We start from the raw sequence: 13617 nt of genomic DNA on the forward strand, positions 1-13617 counted from the left end.
CTAAATGAGTTCTTCAAGGGGTATCTAGGGATCCAACTGCAAATGCATACCATAAATCAAATATGGCAAATGGCACCATAGATATACCTTTTAACACAGGGCCTGAACATTTAAGTATTGCAGACAGTGAATAATGACTGTGAGCTCATTTACCACAAACTAAACATATCAGAACTGCCAAACTACAACAGAGGATGTCCAAAAGAAAATTTGCTGCTGTTACCCAGCAATCCTAGTTGAGGTAACATGGAAAGAATGTATGTCTTTATTAGCCTCCTTTCAGGATTTAATCAGCAATTCATCTAAATTTAAACGAACACAAATTTCCAGTCTATTTAAACATTCTGCTACTCTTTCCAGGAAATTAGTGAAAACTCTCAACAAAACAGGGTTTAAAAGAAAAAAGACTCTTGTGAATTTTAAGTATCCTTGGAGGTCCAGGTAGGTGGATATACACAAGTATATATTTTCATGGCTAAAGCAGAAAGCAGACTTAGGTACAGAGATTAACTTACAGAAACAAGGCTTATCATTTTAAATCTGAGATGAAATATAGTCTCACATTTCCTCACATTTATATTATGATCAGACTACTCCTGCTATTTAAAATGAGGAAATTCTTTAAAAAAATAAAGGAAAATATTTAAAATGAAAGGACTAGGTCATCTCTTTAGAGAGGTGAGTGTTGTGAAAACATAAGGGAGGGAAACTGAAGTTGAGAATAGTAATCCAGTTCTGAAAGACTAATAGATAACGATCTGTAACATTCACCTCTTAGGCAGGACAGACCCCTGAGATACTCCACTTGTCAAGGGCACCAAGGTAGAGAACGATCAGTTAACCACAACTCTCAGTGTCCCAGTATGTAGCCAGTTTTCTACCTATTTAGTTGCCCATCCATTCAGAATATAGCATTCTAATTCTGATACATGAGTATTGTGGGACACAGTGTGGAAACCTTGCCAATGTCAAGGTAAATGATGTTCACTACTCTCCCTATGTCCACAAATCTAGTTGTTTTATCATAGAGGCAAACAGGCCTGGTCAGGGATGATTTAGGTTTTGTAAATTCATGTTGACTGTTCTCAATTACCTTCTCCTTCATGCAGCCAGAAATGTGTTCCAAAAGGACTTGATACATGGTTCTCCAAGTGAGAGAAGAAAAGCTGACCAGCTTATAGTTATCTGGCTTTTTTAGAACATTTTGAAGATGCGTGCAACATTTGCCTTTCTCCAGGCGCCTGTGACCTGTCCCAGTTTCCTTGGCCTTTCAGAGATACTAGTGATCAGCCTTGCATTAGATGCACCCCAGCAGGTATTACAGACTTGCATGGAACAATCTGTCCCAAGGAAACCTTGACTCAATCCTCATCCACTGCTAGTAGTTCTCCTCCTTGCACCCTTTCACTAAAGAGAGAGGCTTGAGAAATCTTGGTGAAGATTGAGACAAACAGGACATTAAGCATCTTAGTCTTATCTGTTACTAAATCATCCAGCCCATTCACTAACAGGCCACATTTCCCTTAGTCAACCTTTTACTACTAATGAAGTTGTAGCTCTTGTTGTGCTTGATATCTCTTCCAAGTCTCATTTCAAGTTGAGCATTGGCCTTCCTGACGACATTCCTTACATGCTCAAGCAATGTTTCTATATTCCTCTTTTCCAGCCTGCTTCTACTTCCACCTCTAGCGCACTCTCTTTTTGCATCAGAGCTTTATTATAATTTCCTTGGTTAGCCAAACCAGTCTCTTGATACATCTACTTCCTTTCCTGTTCTTGCACTTGGATGAGGCTGTACTTGAAGGCCTGTTACATTTCCAAAGCTCCCTTGACCTCCACATCCACCTTCCATGGCATCCTACCCATGCATTTCCCGAATAAGTGAAAATCTACACTCATGAAGTCTACTCTGCTTCTCTCCATCCTCACTCTCTCCAGGATCTCGAACTCCACTATTTCATGGTAGCTACAGCCAAAAATGTCATTAATTACTATATCCAAAACCAATTCTTTGCTTGCTAGTGAATAGCAAACCCGGCTGTGTGTTCGTTCATCCTGTATCAAGAAGTCATCCCCAGCACACTCCACGAATCTTCTTAACTGCATACATTCCACCTTGTTACACTTCCAGAGGATGTCAGGAAGACTAAAGATCCCCATAAGAACGAGGGTTTGTGATACAGATACTTCCTCAAATTGTTTAAAGAATGCTTCTTCCTTTGCTTACCCTGAATGGGTGTTCTGTAACAAACTCTCACCATGATGTCACCCTTACTGGACTCCCCTCTCATCCTGTCCTACAAGTTATCAACCAGACTGCCATCCATTCCACTGAAGAGCTCCCCGCATCCGAGCTGCTTCTTCACTCCCTCCTCACTTTCTCTGCCTGTCTTTCCCAAGGAACTTGTATCTGTCCATCACAGCACTTCTGTCATGCAGTGCAGGCTGTCCCACCAAATCTCACTCATTCTAGTGAAGTCATAGTTTTGTGATTGCATGTGGAGCAATTTCTACTTCTTGTTTCCCAGCTGTATGCACTTGTGTACAAATTTACTCGAGGTAGGTTTTCCTATCTTATCTCTTGTTCTCATCACTCTGCACCCTTTTCTTTTGAACTCGTCTATCACCATCCCACTTAAACATCAGTTGTAATCTCCCTCCCACATCATTCCTAAAAAACTCTTTTTCATGTTCCCTTTTACAGCCAACATCATAGATGCATCCAGCTCATAAATTAAGAAGCCTACTTATGTATATACCCCAATGTAAATCTGAAATCCTAATTAAGCCACTATCAGTGAAGCTCTTGACATGTGTGATATCCTCAACATCACATATTCATAGCATGAGACTGATTAAAAAGAAGTGTAAAGTTCAAGATCATAACCAGGATGTCTCTACATCATTCAGGTACATTATAGACAGTGTTGTCTTACGCTTCCAAATTAAACATCTTTGTATATGTTTTCCTTGAAAGTGTTAATTTAAAGCTATAATCAAATACTTTTGTTATAATAAAACCTGTTACAGCAGTTCCTATTTTTAGAAAGCTGTATCAGAGTGTTTGTATGCTGAATTCTACAAATGTGTCATTCAGCCTTTCCTAACAAAACATTATATAAAACTAGAAAAAACAGAAACAAATGCAGTAAATCAACTGATTTAAAATGAAAATGCAATTTATTAAAGTGACGGGTATACAGACATTATATGCTTTCTTAACTAAAACTAAACTGAAATATTTTATTTCAGAACATTTCTAGTAAAGTCAAAGACCAGAAAGGCACTCAAATGATTTCAAGAACAAACAACAAAAGTTAGGTACTCAGAAAATCACCTTACAGCATCCATGTATTAAAACAGATAGCCATCTAACTGAAGATATTAAAAATTATGATCTGCATTACATCTAAACCTTTTCCTCCATGCTCCAATGAAAAAGCTTTCTCAAACTGTTGATTTATTACCCAGGTCTCTCAAAATCTTAGCCAGAAAGTCCTTCAAAATGTTCTTACTCTTCATTTTGCTTTTGATAATTTAAAATTCAATCATTATCGCACAGCGATTATATGCAATTTTACATCCCATTAACCCTGCTTTGTTTTAATTATAAAGATCCTTTGTTAGATTCCTTTAAATGATCCAGTTTATAATTTCAGGTTATCCTAGGGAGCACTTTAATTCAGCTGCACATTCATCAACTGTTTATGTCCTGTTAATTGTTGACAACTGCACAATTGCATTCTCTAGCTGTGATTGATGAAGTGCATTCACAAGTTTAGCTATTAAGCAGAATAAATATTTATAACAATTTCCAGTTAAAGGATTGTTATCTTTATACCCAAAAGGATAAATTAAAAATGGATGGGCTGATTGCAAAGAAGAGCATTCTAGTAATCCACACACACTTATTTTACGACACCTTCCTGACAAAAGTATGTGGAGAAACATGTGTCTAAGGGCAGATTGATTACACAGTTCTTTGATTGGATTGAAGCAGCAGTTCTTAAATACTACTTTGTTTTAAAAAGTTACTGTTAGAGGGGAGTAGAGGGTCCACTGATGTCTTAATACCTGACCACTAAAAATATGCAGATGTAGGATTTGTTCAGAATGAGAATTTTATCAATAGCAAGCATGCAATGATATCTGAACCCACTTGCCTCGGTTGAGAAAATAAAAAGGGTTAAAATGGGATTCTATATTACTACCCGAGAACATAAGCTTACTATAATTATTCAGTTTATTTCCATGTAATATTTATTGTATAATATGCGATACATGACCCACTCAAGTGAGCGCCACTATGGTGCAAACTTATATTGCTGCTTCATAACAAGAAGAATTTCCAATGAAATTGGAGAATTTCCAACTGCTACATTGCAGTGTAACTTCAGTGTGCATTGAGAGAATTTATATCAACCAAAAATTGTGTATAAAGATACATGCTCCTGTTTTGCAGATACTAAGGCTCCTACATTCCTATCTCTGATATTATCTAGTCTCCCTTTTTAAATGAATGTATGATTTAACCACTGAAATACCATCTAGATAAAAAACATCCCATAATAAAGAGGTGATTTGATACTTTACTATTGGTAATGACATACTACTGGTGAAAAAAAGCAACCACATATAAAATGACCAAAACTCTTCAACAGTCATATTACATTTTTTTTTGCTTATTTGTTTTTGCAACTGCACATATCAAGACATCTAGACTCATGAGGATCTAATGTACTGGCCAATACAAGCCACACACGTTACACAAGTGGCTCTGTTTGTCTTTGGCATTCCACTACCAAGAAGGGCAAAGAGTCCCCCTTTGCTACCCAGCTTGCTGGCTGAGAGTACTGACAAACATTTCACAGAGTGGAAGACTTAGTAATACTGCATTAAAATTACTTAAGGATTGATAATAAAGTATCTTAACAATTTGCAAAAGCAAGAGTGCTCTTATAAGCATAATTTCCTGTGTGCTTTATAGGACTTAAATTGGACCAGAAATTCTAGATAAAATAACTCCTCGTGAACTGATAGTATAGAGAAGTGCATCTGTAGAGTGGATGTTGTGCTCCTAAAACAGATGGAGCAGCAGATGGGTTTACAGATTGGGCTCCCTGGACTGTCTGGGTAAAACAACCTTACTGCTCTGGAAAATGGTGGTTCAATTCTCAAATAAACCCAAACCCATATACAGTTCATGGGAGCTCTGTTTCCTTCTGTCAATAAACAAAATTTTCAAAATTTACACATTTTTCAAATTAAATATTTACTATATAAAATATCTATACAACAAATAACTTAATTAAAATGGCCTTTTCACAATATTTTTGGAACAGATGGTGAGGAAGTATTATTACCCAATGGAATAAATGCAAAATGACTAATTGTTCAAAAGCTTTAAAATTAATTACCTTCCTTCATTGATGAGCTCAATAAATGCAAGTCCTGCATTCTTCTGAATAGAATTTTGCCATTCCTAAGAAGATAAAATATAACATGATCAAAACCCAAGGATTTTAAATCACATTTCTGAAGCTGATCCTGATGACTTCCTAAGGAGCTTGAATCTAGGCTGAACTTCTTAACAGTTTTTTTGTTGGTTTTTTTAATTTATTTTTTTAAATTATTTTCAAAGAAGAATGACCTGATGATTTAAAAACTGTAGCTCATTCTGGTTTTCAAATAAATGTTAGGTGGTCATGCTTTCTGTTTCAACCTTAAGCAAGCTTTAGTTTTCTTTGTCTAGAGAACATGGAAACACATCTTGTTTCTCCAAATCATACAGTTGTCCAATGAACATACTAAGCGAAACAAAGTCTGGAAGCAGTAGTTTCTTCACTTTTCTTCACTGTTAAACCTTGCACATACAGGCAGATCTGTGTACCATCCACCTCTCTTTGTTTCTTCTCCATTATAAGTGAAAACAAAACAGTCTCTAATAACAAACTGAGTTTTTAAAATTATTATACTATCAATATGAATTTCCAAAATTTAAACCACCTAATAGATATTGAGAGATAACTTTTACTTCATATACCACTAAGTTAAAGAGAAAATTCTCAGTGCATCACAGCTTTTTGCCGTGCAACCCACTGTCTCTATCACACCAATAGACTTTTGATACTTGAGATGAAAAAAGGTCCAGATATCTCTCTAGTAGGTAAAGATTACTTTCTTTTGTAATAATTCCTTAAAACTTTTCTTACAGAGTAATAAACATTTCCTTTTCATCATATAGGAAAAAAAAATCAAAATACATTAGCTGGATTACAATTCAGAGAGAAATTTTCCAGCCTGAGACTTCATGTTATAACAAAAATGGGTATAGCACGTTACAGTTACAGAACTATTCCGTTTTACATTTCCATTTTTGCAGGACTAAAAAAAATCAGGCAGAAATCCCAGATGCTTATTTCCTGATATGGGCAAAAAAAGATAGCTTTGCACAGACAAGGAAATTTTCTCAAAGAATAGCTGTGAAAACTATTTGCTAATCAGTAAGGTGCTTCTTGCTGATCCTACGACAATTCACGGATTTTACCAAGTCGTATGTCTTAAAAAAACCCCAACAACAATAATCTTGTACTCATCATAGGTTTTGTAAGAGGCAAGCTACTAAAATACCCGAATAATGAACTTATTATTTACCCATTATCGAGCATGTAAGTCCTGATTAAGGAAGATAGAGTATTAGCACTCAAGCCTCTAGCTTGTGTGCTAGAAGACCATTGTAATAGATCCTTTTTTCCATGCTATTGATTTTGTTCTTTTCCAAATCCAGTAACTGAAGCAAGCCTAATGACCTAATTTTTGGAATTAATTAAATCACCTTGGTATAGTACAAAGTCACTCGAACTAAGAAGGAAAGGATTCAGTTGCCTAAACATACGCACCAAGTGCCATTTTAGGAAACAATAGTCTGGGTTAGAGGTAGTACTTGAGCTGTAGCATTATTTTTTTTCTTTAATCAGAATCTTTTACTGTACACTATAAAAATCTCTATTAGTATTCTCTTTTGAGCTGCTTTTCTGCACCACAGCTGATACGACTCTGCAGCCAGGAAAGCAGAACTGGTGTGACTAGAATTCAGGAAAGAAGAATAAATAATTAAAATAAAAAGCTTCTTAAGATGGCTAGAAGAAAGCATGCTAGTTAATTTTTTAAAGAGAGACAGAAGTTTCATCTGTGTCTGCAAAAGACCAAGAGATTCCTGCAAGTCTTTTGTCAGATCTTCCTGCTCAGTGCAAATGTCTCAGGTACTGTAGGACATCCAAAATGTCTCTCTAGTTTTTAGGTGAGATATCTTAAGGTACCTAAAAAGCCATTAGATACCTATGTGGAATCAAACAAATCTGTTCTTATGTTTCCATAGGTGCAAAATCTCATCAATTTACAAAAAATCCATTATTCATGACAAAAGTGTGTGAAACCTGCCCAAATATCTACTGAAAACTAGTGGAAAACATAATGATGCAGAACCAGAAAGAAACTAGGATTCATGGTTCGTGCATTGCTTCGCTACAAACTTCATTACTGGAAACTTCACTATAAACTCCCAACTCTCCATTAATCCACAAATATGGGAATAATTACCACTACTACAATGTCCTCTCAGTTTTAGGCATAATCTAATATAACAGATTCCTGATACTGAGAGGTGAACTGTATTTGTGAAGAGGCACCTGGTTTTCTCTTTTCCAGTTTCTTTTTAAAAGACACAAACGATTATCTGAAATACTTAGAAATGTCAGCATTAGAATCGCCTTTGCAACTGGCCATTTGGAGCACTGCATGCACCTTCAGAACTGGATTAAAATGTGGTGTTATATGCCCAAAGAATGTGCAGCAATTTTTTTATACTATCTTTGATTCCACAGAAAATCTTTCTTACCCCCAAGATGCAAGAAACAGAAAGACAAACACCAAATGTAATGGACATAGTGATGGTAGTTGGAAAATTTAAGCTATAGGTAAGTAGAATGATAGCCTAGACTTTTGGTTATTAGCAAGTAAGTGCTTGAATGACTGCACTACATCTCAGGCGGTTTTAGTTCAGCTTCATAACCTGAATCTTCTGTGCCTTGAAAGAAAAGCTGGGTGACTTTTCTGCACCTTAAAAATGCTGATGTCAATTACATGCTGAAGTAATGGAAGACTTCGACAAAATCATGTATCATAAAATTTCTTCTATACAAGGAGAATGTGTTGACCTTTCTTTGCCTGGAGCTCCTGCTTGATAGGGCAGTGGGAACAACTACTACTGCCAGCAGTGCACCTCTTGGAACAAGGTAAGGTGTAGAAGCCTCGAGGATAGAGGCATATTTAATGACTAACACACAGAGTCTTCAAGAATGATGACACATCACTTCTTTGAAAGGACTAAAACCAGAATGAAGATATCAATTTTTTAAAAATTTATTCATATTGAAACAAATTAAAGAATTGTCTTCATACACAATCATTAAACACTATAACTTTAGACATTCAGTTCAATTATTGGCCAGTATGGCTATGTTCTAAATATTTTATATTATGCAGAATTCCATTGAATACATCAAAAATGTAATAAATTATTAGGACACTGGCAATTGCCACCTCTCTGCCTCCACCTAACTTGTCCTCCTCCTCTATTCTGTCATTGCTTGAAAAGCATCACTGCATCCAGAAAGCATCAGTACATGTTCCCTGACAGAAGGTTCAGCCTGAATCCTGTTTTGAAACTGTCCATGAAGAGGAGGACAAGAGATGAATAAAATCAGGACAAGAATAAAAGGCTAAAACTTCTAAATCATGAACCATAACACAGCGCAGATATTACTTGAAATTCATTTTTTTCTTTCAAATCATGATGTACGTTTTCTTACTCTCTCATATTCTTACAATTTTGACTTATGAGTGTATTTTCTTAGTCCAATAAAATTCTCAAGGTTTTAATGATTTACATGAGAGCTCTCAATCTTTCCAATATCTGCAAGGAAGTTTAAAGTTGTATCACAAATTTCAAGTTTCTCAACAAACTGCAGTTACTGAATGGTGTAGTAATCACCATACAATTCTCCTTCCACTACAGTTGCCACTGTCTCAATCAATTGTATCTTCTTTGGAATTCTCTCTTCTCCATATCTTAAACTAATCTGATTATTTTTTTTCTTTTTTGCCATTTTGAATATTTATTTAATTTTCTAGTGTAAGATGTTAATAACTCAGTTGATACCTCAATTCTTCAATCACTGTATTTTAATCATAATTTCTTGAGGCAGAGGAAATTCTATTATAGTGACTCTCTTCTTTCTGGACCCCTGAATATGTTTGGAGAAAAGTCTTATATAGAGCTGAACAGGTGCTACCTTTTATCAGGGTAAGGAGGAGGAAATTTTATAAAAATGTGTTTGCAATCCACAACATGCATGTAATTTAGCTTGGGTTTGAAGTCCGTGTTGTGAAGTTATCTTCTAAAATCACCAATAACTTGGTTTACTTCATTCAAGAGGAAAGAGTCAAAGGGAATGTTACAAGATTGAAGGAAATGTTTCTTTAAGGCAGAAAACCATGTCCATTAAAAATAGGTAAAACCAGAAAAAACAGCTGATTTCAAGATACAGCCTCATAAATTTCTGAGAAGATTATACAGCTTTTAAGATCATAGGATTGTCGCTACCATTCCTAGAAGAACTGAACTAAAGATATTGGAGTCTTAAAACCTTCCACTATTGTTTGGAATGAGAATCACATCTAAGAATTACAATTTTACTGCCTTTAACCTTCTCTCACACTCACGTGTATACTGCTGATATATGATAAATAAAACGTATTTTTGGTCTACTCTTTCAAGTAAATTTGAGATCAATTTTAGGATTTTATGATAGGTCATCCATTTTAAAAGTGACTATTTCCCACAATAAGGAAGTTGCAGAATGACTGACGACATCCTTCTGGAAGGCAAACTGGAGTACGCAGGCTTATAGCCAAATCGCAGAAAGGAAAAGAATGTGAAACTTTCACAACACTATTTATGTGAATATGACTTTAACAATGCAGCAAATGTAACAGGAAGTTTTAGATTTCACTTTTACAAGACTAAAGCCTAATTTTTTTCTCTATTTTCTTGACCTGGAGTAATGTTCATTTTTTGCTTTTTTGAAAACACACAGAGCCTTGCCCTTCTGATCACCTGTGGTAATTGCCCAATATATCTTGGAAATGAAGTCAAACATTCCCAGAGGAACATTTCATTGTTATCTTAGCAGAGAAAAAAAAATCCACAATTGCAAAAACACATTATCCAAGCAACACAAGGGAAATGCCCAAATTTATCTAGATAATACAGTATTAACCTTAATCACCTCGTAAACATTCTGCATATCTTCTAATGCAGACAGAAGATATGTGCTAGGAGTTATACACATCTCCGTAACTTCTCGAGCTTCCTTTCTGTCTGGAAAAATAGTTCTCCATTCAAGAGATACTAAAATTACTATTAACAACATGTGTTGTTACGCACAGCTATTAATCCCAAAAGCCAGTCCACTTATTACTCAACCAATCTCTCATGTTAAAGGTAGATAACTAATTTGAAGTCTTCCAAAATGCACCACTAAAGATAAAACTATTTGATGTAAAGAAAACTACTCCATTAGATATATAATGAAGCCCCCCAAACTACGGTATATTTATTAACAATGATGGCCTCCAATAATGAGATTTTTTACCTTTTCTCAGCCCTTTAAGAAATACCAGTTGACTCTTTCTGACTGTCTAGGTGTTTTTCTCTGACCCAAGATCCTTCTCAATTATAACTAACTTAAGAAGACACTTTGCCATGTTAGGATATGAGGAAAGTAATTCTTTCAGTTTTCTGATCCTGCCTGTTTTGCCACAAATCTAGAAGACATTCAGATCAGCATCTCACTGATGTGTAATAAATATACTCTTTGGCATATTTTTAAGAAAATTAGTCTGACAGGCAAGAGGAACGACCAGAAGCTCCATGGTAACTCTGGTGTAGGTAAGATATTAAAGAAGAAAACCTGCTTATTACTAAAGGCACCCACAGAAGTAGTTTTCTGAGTATACGAGGATCTGGAAGGACATCTCACAGAGTAAGCAAGAAAGTAAACTGTCCAACAAGTAGTAAAGAATACAGTGATGGTTTCCATTTGGAAGTTAGATTATCAGAAGCAGAAGGTCAACAGAAAAAGATTGAGATAAGGCTGGAAGATATTCTACACATGGACAAGAAATCAATGCAAGAAAATTCTGACACTCCCTTAGCATACGTAAAAAGAAAGAATGCAAAATTATCACATTTTGGAAAACTTCCAGAATTCTATAAGGCAAGTGAGAAACACAGTGGGGGAAATAAAACAAAATACATTGCCCCCTCCCAACAAACCACTTAATTACTAGATTAAAAAAATATAAAGGAAAAGGTTTTCTCCTTCCTCTGTAGCTTGTACTGGAGTTTATTTCTGGTTTCAGAAATTACACTAAGTGTGTATAACAACCTATTTGTCTATAGGCTGTGCTCTGAATTGTGGAGAGCCCCAAATCAACATCAGAATGTAAGTACATGTTTAAGCTGTACCATATTTGATAATAACTGACACAGTAGAAATGTTGTTTCTCTCTTGCTGAACCTTTATATAGTCCAAATAGGATGACAATATTAGAGAAAGTACTTGTTTCAACTACAAAGACTATTTAGTGAAATTGAATTTGAGTCTGTAACAAAATGTGAAGCTACAAACCCTCAATTTGGAGCTACATTACTGGCATTTTCATATACCTTTCTAGTGCTTTGTCCCATGTGTGACAATCTGTGGGATTTTTTTGGTTTTAACTTTTTTTCTCTTTTTTTTTTTTTTCTTGACTGCCATGGGGCAGTCTTTTCTTCCTCCAGCCTGTGCCATTCCCCCTGCTACCTGCATTGAGCTATTGCTTTCGTGGCTACTCTAGAAGTACAATCAGTTAAGAATTACTATCTAATCCAGAGTTACTTTGAATTTTCATGTGACTGTTTCCACCATTGCATGTAATGGTGAAAGGGAGTGAGCAGGAATATGGAGCTAGGCATGGAGAAGACATGATACCTCTGCCAGTGTTATTTGGGCCAGAGAGAAGCCTAAGCTGAACATTGAAACTGAAGCCTAAGAGTATTTTGATGCAGAGATCTGAATTAACAGCTTGCTGCTACAAAAACATAAGAAGTTTTCTCTCTTCTCCTCTGTGCTCCCACGTTTGCAATCCTGAATCCTTCTCTTTGAGTAGCTCTGGTGGTTTTCAAACTAGGGTCTCAGCCAGCTTAACCCACTAATCCAGGAAACAAATGTCTGAACAGTTTTCAGATGTGTTTCTGTCTTATGAATATCAGCACTGGTACAAAAGTGCGGTTAAAGGAGAAGAAGCTGCAGGACAGAAGCAGTGTAGCAGATCCAGAACTTTGTTAGGATAACTGTTTTCAAGATCCACTGGAAAAACAGATTATTGAAAAAATAAGTTTCTGTACGTTTGCATGTGTGCTTCTATGTATCCTTGATCAAATTTTAATTCAGACTTTTGCAGTGACATGATCTGCAGCATTGTCTCCTCCTAGTCACATTGGTAGAAATACAGCGACAGTGGATAATCCAACAGGACAGATGGGAAAACATGGCCAAAGGTATAACATCCAACTTGCTTCCTGATTAGGAAAGAGTAAAAAAATACACCTCCATAGGAATTTGCATAACCAACCTTATTTCACCATTGAAGTTATAGCAGATTTAACTTCCAAAGTAGATTAGTTCCAGATTCATTTTTCTTTAGATTTAAGAGAAGTCATTATGACACACAGAATCACACAGAATGGTTAGGGTTGGAAGGGACCTCTGGAGATATCTAGTCCAACCCACCTGCCAAAGCAGGTTCACCTAGAGTAGATTGCACAGGAATGTGTCCAGGCAGGTCTTGAATGTCTCCAGAGAAAAAGACTCTACAACCTCTCTGGGCAGCCTGTTCCAGTGCTCTGGCACCCTCAAAGTAAAAGTTCCTCCTCATATTCAGAAGGAACCTCCTGTACTTCAGTCTGTGTCCGTTGGCCCTCATCCTATCATTGGGCACCACTGAAAGGAGTTTGGTCCCATCCTCTTGACATCCACCCTTGAGATATTTATAAACATTGATGAGATCCCCTCTCAGCCTTCTCTTCTCCAGGCTGAACAGACCCAGCTCTCTCAGTCTCTCCTCATAAGAAAGATGCTTCGGACCCCTAATCACCTTCGTAGCCCTCTGCTGGACTCCCTCCAGTAATTCCTTGTCCTTCCCGAACTGGAGAGCCGAGAACTGGACACAGTAGTCCAGATCACTTTTCTTCAGCCTTCCTACTGCAGTTGGTGTCAAAAAGACAAATAGCAAACACTTCTGTTAGTGTGCCGCTATCACAGTTACTCTTAAAGAGCTATAACTTGCCAAACAAAAGTTAAGGAGTATGAGAACTCTAGGAATACCTTTGGAGGGAATAAATAAGGGCCAATAAGCATAATCAAAATTGAGTCTAATACTGGCAACAGGAGCAAATACATACAAAATCATTATAAATAAATCTATAATGATAATCAAAAGGGTTCTAATAAC

At 36.3% G+C, this 13617-nt stretch overlaps 1 protein-coding gene across 7 annotated transcripts in view; it reads right to left on the reverse strand.

The window, feature by feature from the left end:
* Positions 1 to 13617, reverse strand: part of NBEA (neurobeachin) — a 490542-nt gene that overhangs the window by 243198 nt on the left and 233727 nt on the right. For all 7 annotated transcript variants that reach the window (XM_065627071.1, XM_065627076.1, XM_065627075.1 and 4 more), the window contains exon 36: positions 5418 to 5482. In XM_065627071.1, the coding sequence (XP_065483143.1) occupies positions 5418 to 5482 (65 nt within the window). The remainder of the gene's footprint in view (positions 1 to 5417; positions 5483 to 13617) is intronic.

This window comes from Caloenas nicobarica, chromosome 1 (genome assembly GCF_036013445.1).
Source record: "Caloenas nicobarica isolate bCalNic1 chromosome 1, bCalNic1.hap1, whole genome shotgun sequence".
In the NCBI taxonomy this organism is placed as follows: domain Eukaryota; kingdom Metazoa; phylum Chordata; class Aves; order Columbiformes; family Columbidae; genus Caloenas; species Caloenas nicobarica.